The sequence below is a fragment of the Anser cygnoides genome, chromosome 5 (assembly GCF_040182565.1).
Source record: "Anser cygnoides isolate HZ-2024a breed goose chromosome 5, Taihu_goose_T2T_genome, whole genome shotgun sequence".
Lineage (NCBI taxonomy): Eukaryota > Metazoa > Chordata > Aves > Anseriformes > Anatidae > Anser > Anser cygnoides.
Genome location: NC_089877.1, coordinates 34,999,829 through 35,019,844, shown reverse-complemented (window position 1 = coordinate 35,019,844; position 20,016 = coordinate 34,999,829). Strand labels below are relative to the sequence as shown.

The 20,016-nt window shown below is 58.8% G+C and overlaps 1 protein-coding gene across 2 annotated transcripts in view; it reads right to left on the bottom strand.

Annotated features, from left to right (window-relative positions):
• Nucleotides 1-813: 813 nt before the first annotated feature.
• Nucleotides 814-20,016, bottom strand: part of B4GALNT4 (beta-1,4-N-acetyl-galactosaminyltransferase 4) — a 28,819-nt gene continuing 9,616 nt past the window's right edge. For both annotated transcript variants that reach the window (XM_066998737.1, XM_066998738.1), the window contains 19 exons: nucleotides 16,504-16,616; nucleotides 13,753-13,860; nucleotides 13,256-13,351; nucleotides 12,861-12,951; nucleotides 12,408-12,508; nucleotides 11,612-11,679; nucleotides 11,212-11,290; nucleotides 9,445-9,511; nucleotides 7,656-7,799; nucleotides 7,278-7,387; nucleotides 6,849-6,949; nucleotides 6,538-6,620; nucleotides 4,615-5,815; nucleotides 3,529-3,836; nucleotides 3,019-3,172; nucleotides 2,796-2,868; nucleotides 2,537-2,690; nucleotides 2,078-2,204; nucleotides 814-1,855 (listed from right to left, as the gene is read on the bottom strand). In XM_066998737.1, the coding sequence (XP_066854838.1) occupies nucleotides 1,741-1,855; nucleotides 2,078-2,204; nucleotides 2,537-2,690; nucleotides 2,796-2,868; nucleotides 3,019-3,172; nucleotides 3,529-3,836; nucleotides 4,615-5,815; nucleotides 6,538-6,620; nucleotides 6,849-6,949; nucleotides 7,278-7,387; nucleotides 7,656-7,799; nucleotides 9,445-9,511; nucleotides 11,212-11,290; nucleotides 11,612-11,679; nucleotides 12,408-12,508; nucleotides 12,861-12,951; nucleotides 13,256-13,351; nucleotides 13,753-13,860; nucleotides 16,504-16,616 (3,293 nt within the window). In that variant the 3' untranslated portion in view covers nucleotides 814-1,740. The remainder of the gene's footprint in view (nucleotides 1,856-2,077; nucleotides 2,205-2,536; nucleotides 2,691-2,795; nucleotides 2,869-3,018; nucleotides 3,173-3,528; nucleotides 3,837-4,614; nucleotides 5,816-6,537; nucleotides 6,621-6,848; nucleotides 6,950-7,277; nucleotides 7,388-7,655; nucleotides 7,800-9,444; nucleotides 9,512-11,211; nucleotides 11,291-11,611; nucleotides 11,680-12,407; nucleotides 12,509-12,860; nucleotides 12,952-13,255; nucleotides 13,352-13,752; nucleotides 13,861-16,503; nucleotides 16,617-20,016) is intronic.

Sequence of the window (20,016 nt, the reverse complement as noted above, 5' to 3'; positions counted from 1 at the left end):
GCCTCTCCCTCTTGCTCCTCAACAAGAGGGGAACTGCCCCGGCCCCGCTGTCATTTGGGGTTCCCCTGCCCTACCACAGCTGACACCGGAGAGGCTCAGTGTCCCCAATGGGGTGAGCGGTGACAGCGCTGGTAGCAGCAGCTCCAGCGGGAGCGCTGCCCGCTCTGACGGCTGGAAAAGTTGTGCCTAAGGAAAAGCGGCTTTGGGGATCACGCTGCCCACGAATTTTGGGGTCGGAGTGGCCGCCTGCCCTGCCCGGGACTTCTCAGCCCCGAGGCCACCTCCTGGTGCAGCAGGCAGAGCCCTTGCCCACAACAAAGCGTTGAAAAAGGGCTCGAAAACGAGGGCAGCTGGGCGAGGAGAGCAGCCTGCGAGTGCCATCGCGGGGATAAAATCCCGCTGCCTGCCCTCCGTCCTCATCCCACAGCAGAGAACGACCCCAACAGCAAATCCTGGGGTGACCCGAGGGACATTTCAGCTCTCCGGGGGTGCTCAGCCTCGCTGCATCACCCGCACAAGGGGCAAGGAGGATGCCCCAGGGCCTGCTTTTAGCCCCTGCTCCCGCAGCGGGGTGAGCTCCCCGTGTGGGGCACGGGCGGGTGGAGCCCAGGTGTGGGGTGGAGGCTCCCCAGTCTCCCTGCAAGCCCGGGCGTGCATCAAAGGCACCTGGCTGCCTCCTCCTCCTCCTCCCTTTTTCTGCATGTTGCCACCCAAAAGAGCAAATCCTCACCCCGTACCCGTCCTCCTCCTGCTCTGCCCCACCAGGGCTCTGCCTCGAGGTGCAGGGTGACATGGGGTTGGGGGGGAAGGCAATCCCAGCCAAGACATTGATTTTATTTTTTAAGAATTAAAAAAAGAAAAAAAAAAACAACGAACAAACAAACAAACAAAAAAAACAACAGACAGAACTTCCTGAAAACAGCTTCCTACCTCATAATTTCACAGAAATTAGCTTGGAAACGTTGTTTGCTCTCCCCCGCTCCCAATACCTGCTTCGGGCTCTGCCCTTTCCCCCCGCACAGTCCCCCCTCCCGGGCCTAAGCATCGCCAACTCGTCCTCCTTGAGGGGGTCCAGGAAGGGGCTCTGCCCCTGCCCCATCCGCCCACAGCAGCGGGGGCAAAGCCGAGCCCCCTTCTCCCCTCCAAGCCTGCCTCTGGGGTTCCAAGGGAGGGCACAGGCAGCCCCGCTGGGCTTGGACCCCCACCCTGAAGGCATCTGCTCCAGCAGCCCCCCGCAGAAGCTTGGCACTGACATTTTGTGGGGGATGTAGAGTCGGCACTGCCTGCGAGCTTGGGTACCACGTTTTTGGGTACTGTTTTTCCAGGTACCCTTTTTTGGGTACCTTTTTTTTTGGGTACCACGTTTTTGGGTACCTCTTTTTTGGGTACCTCTTTCCCACCTCCAGCATCGCCAGGTGCAGCACAGCCCCAGGGCTCAGCCCGGAGGCTTCGCCCCTCCTGACAGCAGGATGCCCGTTGCCCCAGCGCTAATGAGTTAATAAATTCATTTCTGACTAAGAAATTAGACCCTTAAGAAAAAAACCACGAGCCCGCTTTCGCCCACCCCCCCCTTCCCCGTATCACCCCCCCAAAGTAACTGCGGTTCGTTTAGAGATCCTGGTGGCAGCGAGTGCCCTCCGTGCCAGCACTGGTGGCTATGGGCAGGGTTTGGGGACGGCCAGGTGGCGGCGGTGGCCGACCTCTGGTGGGGCCTGGCAGCTGCAGGACGGGCTCGGGGCGCTAGTCCTTGGGCGGCTTCTTGCTGCGGGTGTTCCACATGCCGCGCTTGGAGTGGTAGTAGTGGTAAAAGTTCCTGAGACGTAAGCGCTCCACCTCCAGCCCGCTCTGAAGGACCCTACAGCCGGACAGAGGGACAAACACTCAGGGAAAAGGAGGGCACGGACACAGCTGGGGACGCCCCAAAGCCAGGTTGTGGCCTTGGGAAGCCGAACACCCCCTCGGAGGTGGCTCGAAGGTGCAGGTGACACAACCTGACAATGGGAAGGGCCCAAAGCAGAGCGGAGGCCAGCCATGCCCACGGGGGAGGGTTCAGAGGTCCCGGTGCTCCCATCCTCACCTGTCCAGGAGCTCCCAGTCCTCCCCGCCCCAACGGTCCCTGAACTCCTCCGTGTTCATCCCTCCGACGCGGTCGAAGTCTGACTTGTAGATGCCGAAGAGGCCAAAGCCATTCACCTCCCAGTAACCTGCGGGGGAGAGCAGCGGGAACCCCGCCCCGCCAGAACATCACCCTCGGGTGCTCCCTACTCCCAAAGGCCCAGCCATGGGAGCACCCCATCCCAAACCCCCCTTTCAGCCATCCCTTTCCACCACGGGTCTGCCCCCATCACTGCCACCTCCTGCTGTGGTTGGTTCACAGGGTGACACCACAGTTTTTGGACCACCCTTGGGCTCAAAGCCCGTCTCACCAAAGCAGACCACACTCATCCTCTCGCGTGACCGAGCATGACTATAACCCAAGCCCGACACCGCAGCGATGCTCGGGCACGCAGGGGGCCGTGCCCAGGACACCACTCACCGTTGGGCTCCCGCGGGGAGCTGCCGCAGCTCAGCCTCATGACGATGGGCGCGTAGGCCAGCTTCCCCTCCACGCAGTGCTTCCGGATGCTGTCCAGGATGTTGGCAGGGAAGTGGATGTGCAGGTCACACAGGAACACGATGCTGTGCCCGTCCTGCAGGAAGGGACAAGACGCGGCCACGAGGCTCGCGGACAAACAGCCCCAAGCCCCACCAGAAGCCACACGCGAGGGGAGCAGTGGTTCCTACCCACAGCTCACCTCGACCATGTCCACGCCAGCCTGCAGCCCGGCCGAGCGCTCGAAGTTGCCCATGCGCCGCAGGTACTGGTAGCTGGGGAGAGAGCCCGGGGCAGGCAGCATTGGTGGTGGAAGGGGACAAAAGTGAGAGGGACTGAGAATAGCAGCGAGGATTGGCCCTGTGAGCCTTGTGAGGACCATAGTGGGATGTGGATGGGGTTCGGGGGTCTTTGGGGTAGGTTACCGGGGCAGCTTGGCATCCTGCAGGGCTTTCTCGACGTCCATGTCATCGCTGTCAAAGTCCACCAGGATGACGTTGAAGTTGGCGTCCTTCGTAGCCTCGTACAGACCGGCCATGTCCGAGATGAACTGCTGGACCCAGCGCGCTTGGTTCTTCACTGCCAGGCACAGCCACAGAAGTCTCTCAGACTTCGGGATCCCAGCAATGGAAGTCCCAAGAGCACGCCCAACCACACCAGCACCCCATCTCACGAGATCAGATAACCTCAGCATCGCTGTGGACCTGGCCTCCTGAGACAGCCCTGCTCAGTGGTTGCCCAAGACCCCAGAAAAGATGCTTGGCCCTACCATGGTCATGGGGACGTCCCTACACCCCTCTGCCCAACACAGAGTGTGCTGCAAGCCATGGTTCATACCCTCTTGGCTGCCAGCAGAGCCTTGGGCCAGCCTGGAGGATGCAGTGGGCAGCATGAACAACAGACACCCCGAAGAGCCATGTCCTGCCATCACCTACCAGGTACCACGAAGTGCACCATGATGTCCTGCTTCCAGCTGAGCTGCAGGGGCTGGCACAGGATGGGTTTGCCATACAAGACACTCCAGGTGCTGGGCTGGGGCTCGGTGGCCCCCAGGGCCGGCCCCTCGGGGTTGGTCTCGGCACTGTCGTCCTGCTTGCCGTGGTGCAGGAGGACATAGACGTACTCGGAGAGCCGCACCGTGCGCTGGCCCCGCTCCGCCAGCTCCAGCTCCAGCAGGTAGCGGTTCCCTCGGGCTGTGTCCCGGCGCTTCTCCACGTTGACGATCCTCAGAAGGGTGTAGATGCTGCAGGGAGAGGAGAAGCAGCTGAAGCCACCACTGCCACGAGCTCTGCTCCCCGTGCTTGAGGGGCTGGGCTGAACCTGGTATGACCTAACCACCTTCTACAACTCAGTAACGTGTCTGTCCACGTGGGAAGCAGTGGGTAGTGTTTACCTGGACTTCAGCAATGCATTTGATGCTGTTTCCCACAGCCTTCTACTAGACAAACTGCCAAAACACAGACTGGATAGGTGGGCTATAAGATGGGCCAGCAGTTTGCAGAGGATGTTGAGCAATGACTTACTCAGGCTGAAGAACCTGAGCAAAGTCTGAAGGAGTTGGGTCTGTTCACCCTGGGGAAGAAGAGGCTCGGGGGGGGACCTCATCACAGTATTCCAGTTCTTAAAGGGCAGCTACGAGGAGGACCAAGGCTCTCCCTTCCCTAGGAGCCACATCAAGACAAGGTACAGCAGACACAAGCTGCACCAGGAGAGGTTCTGTCTTGATATAAGCCAATTTATTTTTTTTTTTTTACAGTGAGAACAACCACTCGCTGGAACAACCTGCCCAGGGACATGGTAGCATCCCCACCACCGGAGGTTTTCGAGATGTGACTGGAAAGGGTGTCAATCTCATCTAGGCTCCTTTTTCCCTCCCCAGAGGTTGGGCCTGATGATCTTCCGAGGTCCCTTCCAACCCCTATGATTCTAACCCAATGTCAGGATCCCTCGGTCCCAAAAAGCCAAAGGGGGCAAAAAGGCAGGTCCCCCCACCTCCCGCCCGCACCCTGCTGCCTCCCTACCCGCCGTTCTTCTCGTTGAGCTTCTCCATGTACTGGGCCACCACGTCGACCACCTCGCTCTCGCTCAGCTGCAGGTTGCCCGAGACGTTGCAGCGCAGGTCGTTCCAGTCGGAGCGCAGGAGCTCGAAGTCCACCGAGCTGACGCTGAACGTCCTCTGCCAGTTGATGGAGTCCTCCAGCCAGCTCTGCGGCAGCTCTGCCGTCTCGTAGCTGTAGTCCGAGACCTCCTCCTCTTCCTCCTCCTCTTGGCCCTTTCCCTCCTGCTGGGATGCCGTCAGCTCCGACATCTTCAGAAAGGATGTCACCCTCGTCCCCACCTCAGAGGAGTTGTAATCGGTGGTGGCAGCCACCCTGCCCAGGGCAGCAGTCGTGTCCTCGCGGGTCTCCCGGCTGAAGATCCCCTCGGCCCCCAGTTCTTCCCATTTGTTCACCCGCTCCCATCTCCTGCTTCCCATCCACGTGCTCTTCCTCCTGGCCGCATCTCTTTCTTTGGAGATGTTGCTCAAGAGCCAAGGGGTCCGGTGGCCGGGGACGGCTCGGAGCTTGCCGGAGGTGATGGGATGTCTCTGAGGGGTCCTGGAGTGAAGGTGCACTTTCTTCAGAGGCTTTGGGTAAAGGAAGATGCCGGGGAAGACGGGCTCCTGGGCAGGGGTTTTGCGCTTGCCCATCTGCAGCCTGGTCACGTACACCTTCTCCTGGGTTTTCTGGGGCTTTTTGTCCTTCTTGGACACCATGGGCTTGTTGGGACCTGGTGTTTTGGCTCTTCCACCAAAGATAGGAACAGAGAAGTGGGGTTGGAGGCTCAGGGCCCCAGCATGCTTGGAGGTTGCCAGCAGCCCTAGCTCATCTTCCTTGCCCTCGCTGGGCTCCTGGGGTAGCCACTGGAGCATCCTCCCGTTGACTCGCTCCTGCATGGGTCCTGTAGCCCCATAGCCATGGGGACCCTCGGGGGTGGCTGCAGGGCTGGGGGTAGCCAGGGGCATGCTCCACCTTCCCATGCCTGCCTCATCCTGCACCTGGTCCCGCTTGTGGCGAAAGCTGTAGTACTCCAGCTCGTCCCCATAATCCTTGGTGATCGGCAGGATCTCCTTCTTTTTGGCTCTGGTTACCGGCTCGAGGTTTTTCTTGGCTTCAGGAGGTGGGTCGGTAGGCTCAGGGCTGTCTGCTCCATCCTCCTCCTCCTCATCGTCCTCAAGAAAATCTAGGGAGCAAAGCCAGAGGTAAATACCCGGAGGGTTCAGGCCGTTCTGCAGCACGATGGCTCAAGACAAGCAGGCAAAGCTCGTCTCCCTAAGGAGGATAAACCTGAAAACTGCCCCGAGGTGAGGGAGACTGAGGTGGCAGGTGCTGAGTGATGCACGCCAAGAACAGGGGTGAGAGACTCTGCTAATTAACCCCTCCAAACCTCGGCTAATTAACCCCTCCAAATCCTGGCACTTCTCCCATTTCACCTGGGAGCAAACCTAGCCTGCACCAAGAGCAGGGAAGGCTCTGAAAAAGCCTGGCTTCTCCCCAGGAATCCCTGCCTGCACAGGCATCCCCAAAGTCCACACCGGGCCCAGCTCGGAGAGACCAACCCGATGCTGAATCAAACCCGGGTGACGCTAATAACAGCTCGATTGGAGAGGAGAGGCAGAGCAATCAGACAATTAAATAGTGGGCTTGCAGGACAAGAGGGGGAAAAACCACGCCGGTCTCCTCTTACAGATGCTGCAGCCACAGCTGCTTTCAGCCTGGGAGATGCAGCTTCAAAAAGCAGGGAGGGTGAATCCCCGAGCCCCCAGCAGCAGCACATCACCGGAGGCATCCCAATACGTTGCCTCTCGCAGCGGGTGGGCCGGTGGGTCAGGATGCCAGGTCCTCAGCCCCGTGCCAAGCTGCTGAGAGATGCCCGAAAGCTGCCAGCGGGCAGGCGTGACTCACTGTCTGGGCTGAGGAAGAGAAACGCTCGCTGGCGCGGGTCCTCCTCTTCCTCATCCATCTTCATGTACTTATAAAAACCAAACCTGGGAGACGGAGATGAAAGATGAGGTCCTGCAGATAAGGGAGGGGTGCTCGCGGGCGGGCGGGTGCGTGCTGCCTTGCACACACACACACGGGTGCACGGGGGAACGTCCCCAACCACAGCCCGACTCTGGGATGGGAGCTGGGACCCCAAACCCAGCCCAGGAGCCCACGAGATGGACGTGGCCCTTTGCTGGGGACAGGGCTTGGGGTCGCGCCCCGACACTTACTTCTCCAGGTAGAGCGGGGACTCCCGATAGAAGCACTTGTTCTCGGTCTCCATGTGAGTGAGGCGCGTGAAGTCGTTGGGGTACACGAACGAGAGGTAGACCTGGGGAGCCGAGCACACGGCCGTCACCCCTGCGCAGGGTGGGCTCACTCTGAGGACGTGGGGGACAGGTGGGGGGGCACCCCAACAGCCAGGAGACCTCAGCTCCATCCCGGCACCACAAACACACCGCGGGGTGCTCATCTCGGACCCCCTCGGGTCAAGAGGGGGAAGCTCAGCCTGACCCTCCAGCCGGGGACGGCTCCTGGAGTTTAACCAGGTGGACACAGCCCTGCCAAGCCAAACCCCGAAACGAGGGCAGGAACTTTGGCAGGCGTCCCACGGGAACGTGACCCCGTTCCTCCCGCAGGCATTGCGGGGAGACACTTACGAATTGCAGGCCCTGGTAGCGGGCGATGGGGAAGTCCTTCACCACGTAGGTGGGGCTGTAGGCACAGGGCACCAGCACGTTCTCCACTCGGGACGGCTCTATCGCAGGGGCTGCAGAGAGGCAGCTGCAGCTCAGCCCCAGCCTGCGCTCTTCCACCCCTGCAGCCCCCTCCCACGTTACAGTTTGTAGCCCAGACCATCCCAAATCGCTCCCTGTAGAGCTGTCCTTCACCCTCGAGACTGGCAGAAGGCAGGGAAGACGCTCCAGGTACCTGGGGCAGCCAGGTCCTGCCTTTTTCGTTGAATCACAGGATGGTTTGGGTTGGAAGGGACCTAAGAAGTCACGGAGCAGTGCACGGACCCGGTCCCAGGCACTTACTGAGGAAGAAGGTGTCCCTGGGGTCGGGCTTCAGCATGTCAGCCCCATGCTCGTCCTGCTGTGCCTCCCAGAGGTAGCTCCCGCTGTGGCTGGCCAGGGACTGCGGGATGTGCTCCACGTGGTTCATCTTCAGGGACGACTCGTCTGCGGGGAGCAAGGGCAGAGGCTGGACCCCACGGGCGCCCACCTCAGGGCTCGCCCTCCAGCCTCCAAGCACCGTCCCACCTTCCCTAGGGAGCCGGGAACATCCTCCAAGGCGGCACGTCCCAGCCTCTGCCCCTATCCCACCTGGAGGGCTCAGGGGATTGGGGATTCCCCCTCCTGTCCCCGTTTGTTCACCCAGAACACAGTGCGGGAGATGGGTCTGGGGGGAGAGGGGAGCCCTGGGGACCCCCCTGTGACTGTGGGGGGAACTTGGCTGAGCCCCACTGCTCAGCACCGGTTCCCGTGTCCCTCCTTGCCCAGCAGGGACACAAGTGACGTGCCCCCCAAAAAGAGACACACGCACGCACACACGTGCTCTGTGACCCCAAACTGATGGTGGTCCTCACCGGGAACAGCACACCCCACAGATTCCCAGCTCCTGCGGAGCCGATGAGCCTGCACCAGCGCAAACCCAGCTCCTCCAGCCCTCTCGCCGGCTTACAGACCCTGTGACTAATCAGCCTGATAATTACTGACATCAGCTAATGACACGGAGGGACAGGGTACGGCTGATCTCAGCCGGGAGCCCCAGCTCTGATTACAGCATCGCTCGCCACAAACACAAGGGATGGCAGCACTCGGAGGCTTCAGCTCCCAAGGACACGGGAATTAAGCCACGAGCGCCGTTCCCCTTCAAGCTGCAGGTAAACACAACGCGAGCTTGTTTTTGCCCTTTCTTCTATTTAAGGATTCATGCGACACGTTGTCCTTGGCTATTAAACAGCCCCCAGAGTGCCCAAAGGGAGGTCACCGTGCTCTGGTCACCTCGGTCCCACGCACAGCTGCCTGTCCCTAGCACCCAAGGGCGCCCTGCGAGGCAACGGGCAGGTCCCAAGGCCAGCAGCACCGCACCCGCTGCTTTTTGCTGTGGAGTGTGGGGAGATGTGGGACACGTCGCCTCGGATCGACGGACCCAGGGCTCCCCGTACGTCCCCGTGCAGCAAACCGAGGTCGGGCTGCAGCCCCTGGAAAAGGCTGGAGCAAGGGAAAGGGAAAAGCTTTTGGAGGAACCCCAAGGACGGGCACCTCCTGCGTGGCTTGGCTTTTCCCTGGGATGCTGCTGGGCTCCAAAGGGAGCTCGGAGGCAGGAGCGTGCCAGCACTGACGGATAGTGGCTGGGGGGGATTTATCTCAGCCTCATCCATCTCCTGGGCACTGGCATCAGCGGCTCAGCCCCCTCCATCCCTCTTCTCCCCACTGATCCCCGTGCGCTGCCCGTTCTGTTGCCTCATCAGAAACCTTCAAGGGTATGTTTGATGACTGGCTCTCAAGCACAGTGAGTGCAGGACACATCTATCAAGTGCTTTCTTGCTGCCAGGCCCGGGAAGGGGCAGGAAGCAGAAGATCTATAGATTTAATTAACCCCCCCGCCATCCATCCCCACCTAGATGACAGCTCCTCATAACTCAGGGCTGGGCCGAGGAGCTGAGCTGCTTGCCGAGGAACCAGGTCTCTTTAGGAGGGTGGAGGCTGAAGGGCAGCAGCCACGGGAGCTGCGTTTCCATGGCGTGTCACCTCCAACATCCCGTTTTTGGGAGGGCCACAGAGCGATGGGGTGCCTAGGGAGGTCCCGGGCGGTCCTTACCTGTGTACAGAGAGATGTAGGAGGAGTCGATCACCTCGAACTTCAAGCTGGGAAGGAAAACTCGCCACTAGGAAAAGAAAGACAGGGAGGATCAGTGGCAGGATGGGCCCTCATCCACCCTCAGCTCCCGGGAATTCTTCTGCATCGTTCCCAGCCCCAACCCTGCAGGGGTGGAAGGAGAGGTAGGGCTGACCCTACACAGGTCCAGACCCATCTCCTGCCTTAACCCAAGGTGGTCTGGGCTTATTCCCTGGGTGGATGGAGAGGACAAGGCTCCCAGAGGTGGGACAGAGGGGCTCATGCTACCTCCTGGCTGGGACTGCCACATGTCCCAGTTATTTGCAGTCCTTCCAGGCCAGGCAGGACAGATCCGGCCCTGCTTCAGCAGCAGCCTCTTCACCAGCATCAACAACATCACAGGGGCAGCCCAAACGTGGGCAGTGCCTTGGCAGGGCAGGGACAAACATCAAGGATCAAGACCGTGACCAAAGCCCTAAAATACACCGAGCCCCAAAACACATTCTCCTTCCTCTGTCTCTCCCCAGGGCTGCAAAACGTCGGTGGTGAGGACCACAACCCACACCAGCCACTGCAGGAAACCAGCACAGACCAAAGCAGGTCACGAAGCAACCCACTGCAAATTCCTGCTGCTTTCTTCACAACTTGTTTCAATGCAGCTTAAGCTGATCTGGGGCACGTCAAGTTTGCATTGACTTACGAGGGTCTTCCCAGCTGCCTGCACCGATGTGACTACATGTTAAAAGCACGCCTTCAGATGGATGCGAGCCTTTGTCCAGACAAGCCTTTAAGCACCCCCAGGGAGAGATGCATTAGGGTCCTTTTTTGCTGTTGTTTCTTTGCAACCATCTGCGAGGCTTCCCTCCCTCCAGCAAAAAATGCCTTCCCCACCCCCCTATTTGTTTTTCACATCAGAAATCCAGATCTTATCAGCGCTGGATGCACTGGGACCGGAGCCCTCAGAGGGTGAGGTTGAGAGATGGGGAGGAGAGAGGCGAGGAAGGGGAGTTGTCAGCCTCTCTCCAATGCTTTGCTGGCACAAGTCTGACTGCAGTGATTAATGGCTGTTTGGGAGAAAGGAAACCTTGGCGAAAGAGCTGACATCTTCCCCTCCCAAAAAAAAAAAAGCCCGAGTTCCTGAGATGTACGCTTCAGGGCAGCGCAGGCAAGGCAGGCAAGTTCAGATTTGAAGCTCCTGGTATCTCCGAAAAGAGGGTGGGAAGAAAAAAGAGACCCAAGGTAACAAGGTGGGCTGACAGCTCGAGGTGACAGTCACAGACAGTCCTGGATTGGACTTGTGGCTGTCCCGATCTTACCCACGGTCTGGGCTCCCCCAAAAAGGGACCTTTCTTTCTTTTCCAGCCCAATTCTCTTCTGCACAGAGCAAGAGGGAAGGGGAGGGGATGGGACTGGCTGTGCAGCGCTGGTGTCTGACCACCACTGCAGCCCAGAGCAGAGTCACTCTGTTAGCATCCATTACAGGAGGTCCAGGGGCACAAATGAGGGATGACGGGGTCTTTAGGTCCCTAAAGGCCGTCGACACGCAAGGATCGGACAAGCTGGGAGAAAAGCATGCTGTGTAGGAACAGCCCAGGTGAGCGAGTCCCAACTCTGCTCCAAACCAAGGGGAAATCCTGGCTTTGTTTCGGGATAAAGCACTTGAAGGCACACCAGGAGAAGCCCCATTAATGGCTTTGACGACGCGATGAAATAAACCTGGGAGGAGGAGCACAGGGAGCATTTACTCACCCCAACCTCCACGTGGTCCGAACCTCGGTCGTCTTGCTTATGGAGCAGCTCAAAGTAGTAGCGCCTGGACGACATGAGGCTGCGTAAGAGGAGAAAAGGCTGTTTAGGAAATATGCCTGCTACTGCTTCCAGCGCGATGGGGGGCCCCTGGACCCTCAGGGCCAGAGGAGCTCTCTGCAAACTGCCTCTGCCTTGCTCACGTGTGGCTAAACTTCTTGGGGTGGGGAGAAAGGCACAGTAAGCAGGATATCTGCTGCCCAACTCGACTGTGGAGAAGCCTTATAAGAACTCCTGGTCCCCACCTTGTAGTGGCCAACACATCTGAGCCCCGGGCTAGTGTTGTTTTTTTTGGGGAAGGGGCTGTGGAGGAAGAGCTGGTCAGGGTCAGGGCGCAGCTTACCGCAGAGGCTTGGAGACCTGCGAGCTGAACTTGGTGAACTCCCCCGGGGCCGTCCACTCGGTGCCCAGCTGGGGGAAGGAAAAAGGAGCATGTGAGAACCACTGGGCCAAGCAGGCACGAGCCCAGATTCAGACAGGTGGCAAGGAGCAATCCTCCGCCTCCACCAGGCACTGTGCCACGCTGCAGAAAAGCTCCTCAGGCAGGAGGACAGAGGGCTCTACCCCAGGGTCCCCCTTTTCCCCCTGGCATGTGGCACTCCTGGCACAGGAGCTTGCCATCAGCCGTGATCAGCAAGATCCCAAAAGCACGTAGGTGTGAGGACAGACCACAGGGTGTCCAGTTTACCAAGAAAATCCAGCAGCGGCCGATCCCCTATCCTAGGACATGAGCTTTGGTAGCTACAACTAAGATGTGACCAAGGAGCAGATGATCCTTCAGAAGCCAAACTGAGCCTGGCCAGGGGCAGAGATGGGAGGCCTGGCCCGGCTGAGATGGCCTGGCATTTCCCAGGAGGACGAAGCAGCAGGAGAAGCTGCCTCCAACAAAGTCACCCACAGACTCTGCTTGCTCCTTTTAAGAGCTGCTGCAGCAGAGGGACTCATCGAAGGGAGATTTTGTGGTGGGGACAGTGACTATGTGTTCGAGACGCCATTAACTGAGTACTGGGGATCCCCACAGCACAGTCAGGCAGGATATTAGCATGCTGGAAACGAGAGGCACCCCAAGGGAGGAGATGCCCTCAGCAGGAGCTCGAGCATCCCTGGTGCAAGCTAACCCCGAGGACGACAGTACGTACCTTGCCCACAAACGCAGCCAGCCGGGAGTTGGATGGGCTCTCATCAGAGCTGAGCCAGAACTCCGAGTTGTCATCTGATGCCACGGAAAACTGGAAATCCCCTGGGGAGAGCGGAGGAGAAGGTCACCACAGAAGGATACAGCAGTCCTGGCGGCCTGGGCTGGGTGGCTGAAGGTGACAGCTTCTTCTTGTGACCCAGGGAAACAGAGGGATGGATGGGCAGAGGCAAGAGGCTGCCCCAGACCCCACGCTGTGCTCTCCTGGGTGGGACCAGGGCTTTGTCTCCATTCAAAACAACCACAGAAAAGGATCTTTGCCCCAAAGGGGCAAGCCAGGGGATTTGGGACTCTCTTCTGTCCTCCCCTTCTGTCCTTATGTGGTCCAAGAAGTGGGGAAGGAGGCAGCTTCTCCACATCACAGCAGGGGGAGAAGAGGCCGAGCTCCATCACTCACCATCCTTGAAGGGGTGGATGTAGCCAAAAATCCTCAGCCCGTAGTTCTTCCACTTGGGCGACACGGCCAGCTTCTTCACTGTGGTGCGGGTCTGGGGATGCGAAAGCACCCATGGTTCATGCCTTGCACCAACACCACCCACCCCTGTCCTCCTGGGGTCTTGTACCCCTAAAACCAGAGGGGACACGGCGGTCCCATCGCCACCCAGATCCCTCCATCTCGGCTCTGGAGCTCAGCTGGCTCCAATGGAAATGACCTGCCTGAACAGGACCCAAAACCTGAAGGCTAAGGTTTCGGGGAAGGGCCAAGCTCACAGCAAGGGGAGATGAAGCAGCAACCAGAGAGGGACGAGCAACCCCCCCCTCCCACCCACCACCTTTGGGTCTGGGACTCACGTGGGGAAAGAGCGGAAAATGGAGGTTCTTCCTCAGGTGCCTCACTGCTCCTCCGCACCAGTCTTCGAAGACGTGCAGGTTTGCCTTCCCTTTGTACTGTGGGATGAGAGTGCCAGAGAAGAGGGGGGGGAGGTAAATGGGGCACCTCCCCAGGACAGCGTCAGGGAAGGCTGAAATGTGGACGCCCAAGGGCCGTCACCCACGCTAACAACCAAGAGAAAGGCTGATCCCCATCCCTGTGCCAGCCCTGCGGTCACAGCACCAAATCCCAGCAGGTAATCCTCCTCCTGCTGCTGCGAGGGCATCCTTTGGCTCCCGAGCAGGCTCATACAAGGGCTGATTCCCTTATGGGTATGGCAGCAAAAGCCCGTCCCCACCATCACCCATCCCACTGGCACCAGAAGGCTGGGTGGAGGGGACCACACGATGCCACCACGTCCCTGGACAGCAGAATTGTGGCTGTGCCTCCCCTCCACCATCACCTCCTGCCTGCATACCTGTTCATCCCAGGGCAAAGCCTGCTTGGTCAGGTTGAGTTTGGGGTGCCTGGCAGCTCGGTCGGACCACGAGCCCCTGGAAAGCCAGCCATCCAAATCCTGTCCGTCCTGCCAAGGAAGCAGGAGAGGGAGATGAGAGATGCAGGGCATCGGGGCCAGTCCGCTGCAGGAGGAGGCCCCCCTACACATAAACGTCTCACTTGAGATGTCAAGCATTTCCAAACCAAGGGGAAAGCTTTCCAGGATAAATGCAAAGGAAAGCAGGGCACCCCAGCACGAAAACATATTGGCGAGGTGTCCCAGGGAGCAGGGCTTCAAAAATGTTCCAGCTAAACTCATTTCCCATCCTCTGTCAAAAGTGCTCCTGCTCCTAAAACAGCACGCTTTCTGTTCATCCAAAACACTTGGCCGGTCCTACAGGCTCCTGGAAAGGGAGCATCTGGGGCTTTGTTTCCAAAAGAGCAGAAGCCTGGGCAATAATGCAACCTGTGTCTGTGCCTCCCTGCTCCGCTCTTCCTTTAAAGGGGATTAGGTTAATCCCATCACTCGCGTCTCATAATTTAGAAGGGATTAGGGGAACAGTCACTTGCCGAAAAAGTGGCACAGAAGAGCCGTGTGCTTTTGGAGCTTCCCCTGCGCTAACACCGGCAGAGGCCAGAGCAAGCAGGTGAGCCCGAGACAAGGAAGGATGGGAAGGGATGAGCGACACGGGGCCAAAACCTCACCCTTCAGCCCCAGTGCCCTCCGAGCAGGGACACGCTGTGTGGTCACTCCGAGGCTGCCTGACCCCAGAGGACTCACAGTCCCCCGTGGACTTGGATGGGGAAGGAAAGACAGTGTCATCCCCCCCAAAAGAGGAGACAAGCATCCCCAAAAGCAGCAGCGAGCCCGCTGCAGAACCGCAGTGCCGGCAAAGCCCAGCCCGTTAAGATGTGCAGCGCCAAGGAAATAATTAACAAACTTTGCCTAAATGAGCTCATTACCGTCCCGGAGGAGGGGAGCGATGCCCTTGGAAGGCATTATTAGGGAGGAGGCGTAATCGTGCTCCCTGGGAAAGCCAGGATGCAATTACAGAGCAGCCTCACCAGAACACCCCAGCATCGGGGCCAGGGTGTCCTGCACACGGGGGCAGGGAAAACAGCAAAATTAAAAAAAAAAAAAAAGAGCAAAACTAAAGGATCGGTGGTGCCAACAGCAAGATCCACACCGATGCCTGGCACACGCTTGGAGCGCAGTGGGAGTAAAGTTTCTCATCTTTGCTTTTAAGCTGCAGCTGTTGCTCTGGATTCAGGGAGCCTCTTCGATGCCTCTCCAGGCATCCAACCTGCTCTGAAGCATCTTTGCCACACAGCGAAGGGCTGCTCTTTTGGTAAGCAACGGGGCTTGCTGTCCCCATCCCGAGAGCCACAACAGGACCAGGGCTGCCTGCCTGGGACCCCCAAGCAAGAGGAAAGCAGGCAGGAGGCTGAGCAGTGTGACAAGAAGGCAGCAGCAGGCAGAGAGCATCCTCCGGGGGGAGAAACGCAGGGAGAGCCAGCAGTGAGAGGAGGGCAGGGATGCTGGCATCTCCTCCGAGGGCCCTTGTGATGGCAGGTGCAGAGTGAAAAGCACTGGGGGGAGCGCGGCTCACTGTCACCATTCTCATTGTCAGTTCCCACTGACTGGAAGAGTTCTGGGAAACATAACCCTCATTTTAAAAAAAAAGGAAAGAAGGAAGACCCAGGGAGCTACAGGCCGGTCAGGCTCACCTCTGTGCCTGGCAAGATCATGGAGAAGATACTCCTGGAAACTGTGCTAAGGACCAGGGAAAATAAGGAGGTGACAGCCCACGTGGCTTCACTAAGGGCAGATCATGCCTGACAAAGCTGGTGGCCTCCTACCATGGGGTTACAGCATCGGTGGATAGGGGAAGAACAACATCATCTGCCCAGAGGAGCTGTGGATGCCCCATCCCTGGAGGTGTTCAAGGCCAGGCTGGATGGGGCTAGGGGCAGCCTGGTCTGGTGGGGGGTGTCCCTGCCCATGGCAGGGGTTTGGAACCAGATGGGTTTTAAGGTGCCTTCCAACCCAAACCATTCTGTGGTTCTAGGACCATGTGCAACGGGGCAGGGGGTGAAGAGCGAGCTCGCCCTGCTCTACAGCCAAGTGCTGTCTCCCAGAGCAGCAGTGCCGGCCCACCGCCACGCATGGAGGCAGCTCCCACCGCAGCCAGCTGGCTGGAAAGCTCCCAGGGGCCTGGTGACAACCAGGTGAACAGAGGACAGCAGGGTGTCCTCACGGCACAGATGTCAAGTGCCTCCTGTTAGCAAGGTGAGACCACACCTGGGCTATCAGCTCCAGGCTGGGGCTCTCCAGTACGAGACAGACGTTGACAAACAGGACTGAGCCCAGAGGAGGTTACCAAGACACACAGGACACAGGGGAGGGTGGCTTTGCCCAGTGAAGCAGGACCTTATTGCCCTCGACACCTACGTAACAGTACGTAGAGGATGCCAGACTTCTCAGACAGGGCAAGAGGCAACAGGCACAGGTTGCAATGCTGAAAGCTTCACGTGAGCGTGTTAGGGAATTTATTTTCCACCACGAGAGGTGCCCAACAGAACCAGAGAGGTTGTGTCCCCTCCATCCTCGGGCTTACTCCAGACTCGGAGCCCCCTGCTCTACTTGGCCAGGTGTTGAGCCACCAGACTCGGGCCAGGGATCTCGGCTGGTCCCACCCCACCTCAGACACGTTACGGCTCCCGTTACTACCTGCTCCTCCTCGCGGCTCTCGCTGGAGTCCTCGGCCTTCCCCCGCCGTGCCGATGCCTGGGCCGACGCCGGCCGCCTGCCGGGGTCCGTCACCTCCGCCAGCCGCTCACCATCTGCAACACCAACAGGGAACTGGTGAGCGGGACCACGGCCACCCCCCTCATCCCAGATCCCTCTGGCATCCTTCGCCCTGAGAGGCTGTGGATGCCCCATCCCTGGAGGTGTTCAAGGACAGGTTGGACGAGGCCCTGGGCAACCTGATCTAGTGGGTGGCATCCCTGCCCATGGCAGGGGGTTGGAACTGGGTGATCTTTGAGGTCCCTTCCAACCAGAGCCATTCTATGACCCCATCACCACAAGATGCTCCTGGGCCTTTCCTGGAGCCACCTCCTCGCCCCGGGGCAGGGATGGACGGGGTGACAGTGAGGCGGGTTCTGGCTGTAATTCCCTTTGTTGCATTCATCCTAAGCAGCTTGCGGTGGCTCGCTAGCATCAGGTTTAATTACTCCTCTCACAGCCCTTTGACGTAAGAGACGGGATAAGCTCCCGCGGGACCTCGGCTGTCTGTCCAGTGCTGGGGACAGCGCTGAGCTCTGCCATGAATTAAACTCAATCCAAGCATGGCGTGGAAACTAAAATCGCAGAATACCCTGAGGTGGGAGGTACCCCCGAGGATCATCAAGGCCAAATCCTGACTCCACACAAGGCAACCAAAGAGTCAAGCCATCTAGGAGCATTGCCCAAATGCTTCTTGAACACCAGCATGCCTGGGGCCATGACCATGTCTATGGGCAGCCTGTTCTGCTGCTTGACCACTCTCTCAGTGAAGACCCTTTTCCTAATACCCAATCGAAACCTCCTCTGATGTAGCTTCAAGCAATCCCTTCGCATCCCACCACCAGAGAAAAGAGATCAGCGCCCCCTCTGTGCTCCCCACCATGAGGACATGGCGGGCAGTCAGGGGGTCTCCTCCTCTTCTCCAAGCTGAACCAAACAAGCATCCTCAGCTGCTCCTCGTAAGCTGTGCCCTGTGGGCCTTTCACCACCTTTGCTGCCCTCCTTTGGGCACACTAATATTTTTATACCCTTCTCACATCGTGGAGCCCAGAACTTCACGCAGCCTATGCATGCATCCCGGGTGGGATGCTCCCATCTATCCAGCTCTCTCTGTAGGGCCTCCCTACCCTCAAGGGAACCAACAGCTCTTCTTAATTTAGCATCACCTGCAAATTTACTTAGTTTAGGACTCAACCCACGTCCCAGCGCTCTGATGTAACCAGAGACAAACCAGCCCAGCCTGCCCCATAGACTGTGCATGGGACAAGGACAGGTCCCAGCCCTCCTCCCGCTGGTCCCCAGCTCTCCTGGGGCATCCCACACCTCTGAGCTCACCACGCTGACCCCCTTTTACCCCAAAAAAATCTCTCCAAATATATCTTCCTGCCCGCTAAAGGGGAAGAAGGGATCCTACACCCACCGAGGGAGCTCAGGGACCCACTGCAGATGGCTTCGTTACCGGGTGCTGCGATAATTAGTGCCAGCCTACAGGCTCCCCTCTGCAGCTTGCACTGATCTTCCTTGGCTGCCAGGGAGGGTTCGCATTAAAACGCCTTCGCTTTGCAGTGTGAAAATAATCTGCTTCCCCAAAAATAACAGAGCAGACTTGAAAACTGTATTAGCTATCTCTGGGAGGGGCGGCAAAAACCCCCTTCGCTCACCACAACAGATGGATGCCTGTGAAACTTTTAAACAAGCACGGAGGACCCCAAAACCAGCATGGCAGCCCCCCGATGACCACAGCGGGGTCACCCCTTACCAACCCCGCACCCCGGTGAGAAACCCCCTCGGGGAGCCTAAAACACCACAAGAAGTGATGGGTCCCCACAGACAGCAGGAGGAGCGGGGCGGGGACACCGAGATGCCCCCCACTCTCCATCCCCTCGTCTGGCAGCCCCGGGGGGCTCGTCCCTACCCAATGCCATTAGCATTCAGGCGGCCGCGCAGCCCATGTCTCCTTGGAGATGGCGGCACAAATCCCGTCCCCAGCGCAGCGCGGGAACAGGAAATTAAGCTCTAAAGCCCCCTTATTCTGCTCTCAGCCATTATTCAGCCCTGGCAGCTTCGGCTTTCTCCTGGCAGCTCCCTGCCTCCCTCCCACGTCTTTAGACACGCATCGTTCCTCCTGCGACCCCATCGAGGCTGAGAAGGGGAGCGTCGCGGGGGGGAACGGGACCGGCTCCAGCTCTGCAGACCCTCCCCGTTCCCATACATCCTCTCCGGGAAGACCTGAGCTAGCAGCATCCCAGGCTGCAGGACACGGAGGCATGTGGCTGTGGCCTTCCGTTCGCTGCACAGATGCTGCCCCCAGTTTTGGGTCTGGTATATGAGGTATTGGGGAAATTGGAGCGAGGTTAGCAGAAATGCACGCAGTGAAAGAGGAGTCACCACACAGAGGCAGGCACCTGCCTCTACCCCACACAAAGCAGAGTCTGAGATGCAAAAATTAAATTTTGGCCATGCAAAACCAGCCAGGGTGAGGTCGGTCCCCGAGCACTCCATCATCACCTCCCCCAGCAAGACAGCCGTGGAGCAGGAGGTGCTGCTGCTCCTACATCCCCCAGCCTTACAGTCCTCTACGGGAACACCACAGCAAGAGATGCTCTTGCCAATGAATTCACTCATAACCCAGCCCTGCCACTACAAATTCATTAGGGCAGGGTTAATTGCGCCTGCATGCTTTCAGCAAAACCCTCTCATCTTAGCAAGGATAGTGAGGCAAGCGTGTGCTCGGAGAGGTGGCCGCATCCCAGGAAGAGGAAAAGCGCCAGCAAAGCCATGGAAAAAGGTTTCCGCGACAATGTTTGTTCTTCAGCAATTCAAATATTGGGTAGGAAAGTCAAGGACGGGCTTTGGCTCAAAAAATAAGTGCTAATCAGCCTGGCTGCAGCATGTGGGAACTGAAAATGAGCACCCCCCCTTGAGAAAGGCCAGCATCCCGTACCAGCCAGCATCGGGTTGGGAAGGAAAAGGCTCCCCGAGATGGAACCCGTCAGCACGGGAGCGAAGGTCCGTTGCCGGGGGACGAGCCAGACCTCTGGTTTTCCACAACCGCAGCCACACAAACCCGCTCCGTGCCGCTCCGGCCAGCCGGGACCGCGGCACACAGAGGCCCTTTCAAGCTGCGAATTCCTGCCTTCCTCTTCCCCTCCTGCTCCGCCGGCGGCACGCGGCTGGCTCGCCCCGAACACAGCCCCTTTCTTAGGGCAGGCTCTGGAGCTGGGATTTCTCCTGCTGCCTTGATTCGAGGCCAACCCTGCCAAATCGGGGGGAGATGCCCCTCAGTGATGCTTTCTCCCTAATCGTTCCCGAGGCGGTGCTGAGAGCTCGCTCTGCTCTTGCCCACCCAGAGGAGTCTCTGGGGATAAATGTGAAGCCAGCGAGCCGAGCTGCCTGTCCCCAAACCCAGCAAGCCGAGCTCCCCGTCCCACCCCTCCAGCTCTTCCCGTGTCCCTC